Source organism: Danio aesculapii, chromosome 8, assembly GCF_903798145.1.
Source record: "Danio aesculapii chromosome 8, fDanAes4.1, whole genome shotgun sequence".
NCBI classification, from domain to species: Eukaryota; Metazoa; Chordata; class Actinopteri; order Cypriniformes; family Danionidae; genus Danio; species Danio aesculapii.
Window position 1 is genome coordinate 20,086,705 of NC_079442.1, and position 7,296 is coordinate 20,094,000.

The following is a 7,296-nucleotide window of genomic DNA, read 5'->3' on the forward strand; positions in this document are numbered from 1 at the left end:
TAGCTCCCAGTGTGTAATGCATTCCCCCCTCTGGACTTGCACACAGCACGTTTCAGCATCTCGGATTATTGGGGGTTCTCCCTGCATTGTTAAGGAGTTGAGATAAACAGTGTCAGTTACTGTTTATTATTTCCTTTTACTGTAAAGCAAACATTTTGATGTAGTTAAATGTGAATAATGATTGATTTCAACCATGTCTGGGTTAAGATGCTTCAGATATAGAGAGCATTTGATTGGTTGAACGATTTGATGAAAAGCTGAAGTGCACAGTGATGCAAAATAATAATAACAATAATAATAATAATAATAATAATAGGGCGACGCAGTGGCGCAGTAGGTTGTGCTGTCACCTCACGGCAAGAAGGTCGCTGGTTCGAGCCATGGCTGGGTCAGTTGGCGTTTCTGTGTGGAGTTTGCTGTTCTCCCTGCGTTTGCGTGGATTTCCACCAGGTGATCTGGTTTCCCCCACAGTCCAAAGACATGTGGGACAGGTGAATTGGGTAGGCTAAATTGTCTGTTGTGTTGTGTATGAGTGTGTATTGATGTTTCCCAGAGATGGGTTGCGGCTGGAAAGGCATCCGCTGCGTAAAACATGTGCTGGATAAGTTGGCGGTTCATTCCGCTGTGGCGTTCCCGGATTAAAAAAGGGACTAAGCAGAAAAGAAAATGAATGAATGAATAATAACAACAATAATAAAAATAATAATAATAATAATAATATTGGTGGAAGTGAGAAACTGGAGGTTTTTAACACTATTCTAAATGTAAATTTTGTCTTTGTCTTGGAGTTAACTAGTTTATAATTTTAAAACTAAAATATAACAGAGAAAAAAAACTTTTGATTTAATTTTAGGGAGACTAAATTTTCTCCTGGTCAGTAATAATATAGACATATTACAAGATTTGCAGCCAAGATCACAATATGTCCATTAACTGTGCATAACGAACACATTGAATAGATAGGGTAAGTACAGAAAGCTAGTCAAGATTTGGCTCAAAACTTTGCATAATTGTTATTTATTTATAATTAATTATAAATTATTATAATAATGTTTGTTTAAACTTTGTCCTAAAAGCAAAATATAAACGTGTAAAATGTGCATAATCTATTTTTTACAATAACATGTACTATAGATATTATTTCATTTATTAAATTATTTGCTTATTATACAATAACGATAGTGTTTTGATCCACTTAAATGTTGACTACTGTACTCACACTATGATTCATCTCCTCATTGAAATTCATATTTGTGTCAAGCACACCAACATAAGCATTGTGTCATTAGGCATGACATAATCTCGGTAGTTTCTAATGCTTAGACCAGCATTCAATGTGGCGCGGCAGCACTGCTTTGAACGCCCTGTGACGAAATTTAATGATTGTTTATTTGCTCAGGCAAAAGGAATTTGACTGAGAGCCAATAAGCGCAGGTCTTGCGTGATCTCAGATCAGGAAGCCACACTGGTATGACTGGACTGAGGGCTCCATCGTGTTTTCACTGCGCCGAAACTGCACGAGTGGGCTGTTGGTTTGTTTTGGGCGTTGAAGAAAACACGTGGGAGAATCGTGTATATAAAGAGTGGATGTAATGATGTGGCGATTATTAAACCACCAGTTATGGAGAAGGCAAACGAACAAGCAGACATGGTTTTAATAGTGTCCGAGCCGGAGAGCCGCCTGCGGTTACAGTACCGCTCACTGCGGCGACAAGTGTTATTCATCCAGACCTTCAGCGTGCTGTTCTGCGTCACCTGCTGCACTTTCACGCTTATGTATCACGCAAACGCGTCCATCTGCAAGGTGAGACTTACTTAGATCTATCTATCTATCTATCTATCTATCTATCTATCTATCTATCTATCTATCTATCTATCTATCTATCTATCTATCTATCTATCTATCTATCGTGTGTATATATGTATATATAATGTATGTAATCTGCATGTAGCACATCTTCATTTATTCACTGCATAAAATCAACTTATCTTATTTTCCTCTGGTCTTTCTTTTTTAGCTCATTAACTCATTCGTTATTAACTTTATTAACTCATCTTTTAGTGAAATCTTGCATTGCTCACCATATTGATTAAGTGCTTATTACTTTTTACTAGTGATAAATATAATGCATGTTTGACTAGTGTATCTTAAATTATAGTAAAAGGGTCAAGAGACAAAAGTGGTATTATTTGCATAAATTTGTTAACTGAATAATGTTTCATCATCGTTCAGCATGACAGATGTGTTTATGTACAAATGGAATACTATACCTGTTGACCACAAAAGCAGTCTTATGTTGCACAGAACTATGTTTGGCAATAGGCAAAAACACATTGTAAAATACATTGGCAAAAATCAATAGAATATTAAGTAAAGATCATATTCAATGAAGATATAAAAAAGCCTGCTGTGTATATATTAAAGCAAATTTGATTAGTAATAAAAAAGGCAAAAACATGCTGCATAAATTTCTTTAATATAAAGATTCTTCAAATAATAATTATTAATTAATGCTAATGATTACTGGTATATTGTCATTAGTAGGAATAAAGTAGCCTTACCAGTACCATGACATGATGCCATATAGACATGAGCTAGTAAAACTAGGACAGGTGCTAGTAACAAATGTAGAGCAAAATGTTAAAAAATGTGTTGTAAGTAACAACAGAATTGGATAATGACTAACAGCAAAGAAATATGTAGCATAGTATCCTAAAAAGATGTATTAATACTACATATTACATGTTTTGATTACTTGTAAAAAAATAATGCTCAATTATGCCTGAGATAAATCTTTAAATTAGATCAATTGGCATCTATTGTGTGTGAATTAAACTGATTTAAGTTTTCTTTCTTTTTAATAGGAAAATATCACTGAACAGCCACCTAGAACTGGTAAGTTCATTGATTGCCACTGAAGCTAAAATTGATCTGAATCTAGAGTCTTTTATGGTGTTTTACAGTGCATTTTAAATATGACTTTTTGGTATGGAAATTCTTGGTATCTTACTAATAAAAATCTAAATTCTTTTTATTGATGTAGAGATGCAGCGCATTGAATTTAATCAAAGAGACACAACTTTCATTCGTCTAAAAGGTAAGACATGCAATTAGAAGTGATTTACAAGTAAGCAGAAAACAATCCCTATAAAAAAGATAAATGGAAACTAAGAGTTGCTTTAAATAGCACTTGATTACATTTTGAAAATGAACAATTTAGCTTTTTTAAGGGTTTCAAGTGTTTTTAAGTGTTTCATAAGATATATATCACAGGTGAAAACGATATTGAACCAGATCTTTGACAATAGCATGCAGCTTTCATTCTCAAAAATTTATAACACTATTGTAATGGTTTCTCAGATTTTTTGAGTTCCTTAACCATCCGTCAGCAGAGTATTAGCAGAACACTATAATATTTGAAAGCACCATAATTTCATGTTATACTAACATCAATACTAACTAAATCATAGTGGAACAACTTTAAGTTCTACATAGCACCAGCATCTTTAAAAAGAAGCACTAAAGAACCATTACTGATTCTATATGGGACCCTGGACCACAAAAACTAGTTTTATGTTCAACGGGTATGTTGTTGGCAATACACAAAAGTTCAACGAATAGGTAAAAATAATAGATTTTTATATTATGGCAAAAATCATTAGAATATTAAGTAAATCAATTAAGTTTCAATTTTAAATATACCAAAATTAAATTTTTATTAATAATGTGCATTGCTGGGAACTTACTCCACTGTGGACAAATTAAAAGGCAATTTTCATAGATGTTTTGATTAGTTTGAACCCTCAGATTCCAGATGGCTGTATCTCAGAACTAATATTGTCCTATTTGAATAAACTATACATACAGTAAATGTAAAGCTTATTTATTCAGTTTTCAGATGATGAATAAATCTCAATGACATTTATGACGATCCATGATGATCCATGGTCACATATACTGTAGCACTTACAGTGGTTCCCTATGATTATGAGCCAAAGAACCACTTAACAGTGCTAAATAGCATCTCAGCTACCACAAAGAACCATTGAAGAACCAATGTTTGTGTGTGTAAACCACACTTATACTTAATGGTACTAAGTTGACATTTAGTTGCAAAATTACTTCAGCAGAGCATTCAACGTCAGAATAAAATAGCAGGTCATTTAAAATAGCGATTTTACTCTGAAAACATGTCATAACACTATATTTAAATAATACGGACTGGAAGCAATAGCTATCCACTGCTTTGAGTGTGTGTTTGTGTGTGATTGCTAGTTTTAATGGCTTATTAGCGCACAATTTGTATGATGACATACATTTATATAATGACATGGGTATGACCTACTGTAGGTATTACAATGTTGAGGTGGTTTATGAGGACATGTCTTGTGTACGTTTAAATCAAAATGCTTAAAAATCAGTCTTTTCGAATTCAAAATTTGGACAATCCACATGTTTTCTGTGAAGGTCTGGTTTAGGAGTAAGGGTAGTGTAAGGCCATATAAAAAAAACATTTTTTACAGTATAAATACATTACGTCCTCATAAACCACCAAAACAAACGTGTGCTCTCACTCTTCACTCATAATGTGTGAGTGCAGTTAGATGGATTAAAAGCAGAAGACCAATTTCGGGTATGGGTAAAATCATACTCGACAACAATCAAAACAGACATTCTGGCTGCATTTACACTGCACTGTTCAAGCGACTCAATTCCGGCACAGATCGGATATGGCCCGTGTACGTGTAAGCAGGAACAAATCACATGGATTCTGATTTACGCAAATCAGATTCAGGCCTTGTCCATATGTGGAAATTTATCCGATATGAATCAGATCTTTGTTCTTGTGTCTGCAGTGTAAACAGGTAGATTGGATTTTCACCTGTTAATGCGAGTCGCGCGTCATTAAAAACCATAGCGAATGACACCAAATCTGACACTTTCTTTTCAGAACAGACTTCAGCAGAGTCCCAAACCCTATATCTCATACACGAGGACTTAAACAGCTTTCATATTGTCATATAACACAGGTATTTAAGCATTTTAACGAGAGCGAGAGAGCGCAATGTCTGCCACGTAACCAATATAAACTAATATAAAACTAGTGCATACATCACGTGCATAAATCACACCATGGACATGACATTAAGATGCCTAAAGGTTTAAAAAACCTATATATCAAAAGAAGATCGACAAATGAGAACCTCTCTGTCATAAACTATAGTAAAACAGCTTGTCAAAAGCTGCAAACAGATTACACACAGGAATAGAGATAAGAGCACTCTTTAATTATCAGCTGTTAGTCAGCGCCTGCTCTTTTTTTTTCTGATCGTTGCACCCTTACCGTGTGCTGTTTAAATGCAGACGATCGGATACGAGTCACTTTTAAAAGATGATGTAAGGTAAGCAGGTCATCAAAAAAAATCGGATACAGTCACAAAATCGGAATTGACCATAAAGATCTGCAGTGTAAATGTAGCCTGTTACCTGAAAGAAATGTTGTACATTTTTCAACTTATTGCACTAACGCTCGCCCTAACATTCTGCTAATTCTGGAATGAGATTAATTGACATTCAGTTGCAAAGTAAATTGTACTCAACAGAATGATCAACACCCAAATAAAGTGTAGCTAAAAATTCTGGGAAACTTTTTGACCAAATGTATATTGACGCATTTCTCTTCTTTCTAGTCAAAGACAGACTTGATGTTAAGACAGGAGATGTGCCATGGTACAAGTTCACAACACAAGATCTTCCAGATTATAGTGGATACTTCACTTTGGCTGAAGATGGTAAATCTCTTGAAGTCCATCGATTGGGAACATACAAAGTCTCTCTACAGATTACGTACAGAGGACTTGATAACTACATCAATGAAACCATTCTGCAGCAGGATATTGTAAAATATCCTGACGGCTATGATGGACGCATTCTTCTGCTCACTTCCACTGAAACGTTGAACTTTACATCCCGGTACTGGAGAAAGAGTCTGTTGTCTGAAGGTATTTTTTCTCTTCAAGCTGGGGATAAACTCATAGTAGCGTCCAACAATCTGCCCCTCATTGACATTTCTCACCAAACAACTTTCTTTGTGGTTTATCCACATTTTTCATCATGGTGAAAATTAAAGTAATGATGTATTATATTTATCTGTCTGAGATTAGTTTTAGATTCAGTCATTTGGATCTCAGATATGTTGTATGGAAGAACAAAAAATACAGGTACAATGATGGTGTCATGGTAAAACTGTGGTACTTTGAAATATACCAGCACTGCTGTGTTATGACATGCTACTTTAATTCACTCTTACCAAAACCATAGTACCTGCTGTTGTTGTTTTTTTTAATGACAGGATTGTTGCTGCACAGTTCATATCAGGCATTGACTTGCATTTTTAAAAGCTATGTTTGAAAGCAGTTCAGTTGTGGAGGACTTGTAATTTTATTGTATTTTAAGTGAATGATGTCTGTCAAAGTGCATAAACATATGTAAACATGTTCTAAAAGCTTAGGGTTTGAGGTTTTAATTCAAAGGTTCAAGAAAAGAATATGGAGTTATGAGAATGACCCATATCTCTATACTATCCCTATATTCACTTATTTAGTGACTCTCTGCTCTGTTGTGTTTTTATGGTGCTTCATGGGTGCTGTCATAGTTATTAGATGACTATAAATTACTTTTGGGTTTGCAATTTACCGAAATCAACAAGTATCGTTTTGTAGGGACTTGCATGAAGGATCATCTCATGTACATATTCGAAGTTGCTTATTTATTTGGACAAAAGTCATCAATAAATACTCCTATATAAAAGCTGTTGCCATGAATTGTTTTATTTATTGATTACACACACACACACTTAAAACAACTGGTATATGCAGTACTGGACAGTGCCTAATATAGGATCATTCATTCATTTTCCTTCCACTTAGTTCCTTATTTATCAGGGGTTGACACAGCGTAATGAACCACTAACTATTCCGGCATATGTTTTACGCATTGGATGCCTTTCCAGCCACAACCCAGTACTGGAAAACACCCACACATTCTCACATTCACAAACACACTTATACACTACGGCTAATTTAGTTCATCCAATTCAGCTGTACCGCATGTCTTTTGACTGTGGGGAAAACTGGAGCACCCAGAGGAAACCCACACGAACACAGTGAGAACATGCAAACTCCATGCAGAAATGCCAACTGGCCCATCTGGGATTCAAACTAGCAACCTTCTTGCTGTGAGGCGATAGTGCTAACCACTGAGCCTCCACGCCACCCCTCTATATAAGATAATAA

The 7,296-nt window shown here is 35.1% G+C and overlaps 1 protein-coding gene across 1 annotated transcript; it reads left to right on the forward strand.

The window, feature by feature from the left end:
* Positions 1-1,394: 1,394 nt before the first annotated feature.
* si:ch211-158d24.4 (uncharacterized protein LOC560966 homolog) lies at positions 1,395-6,797 on the forward strand. The gene is made up of 4 exons (XM_056464327.1): positions 1,395-1,804; positions 2,866-2,896; positions 3,045-3,098; positions 5,692-6,797. The coding sequence occupies exons 1-4, from the start codon at positions 1,622-1,624 to the stop codon at positions 6,120-6,122; spliced, it is 699 nt and encodes a 232-aa protein (XP_056320302.1). The 5' UTR covers positions 1,395-1,621; the 3' UTR covers positions 6,123-6,797.
* Positions 6,798-7,296: the final 499 nt, after the last annotated feature.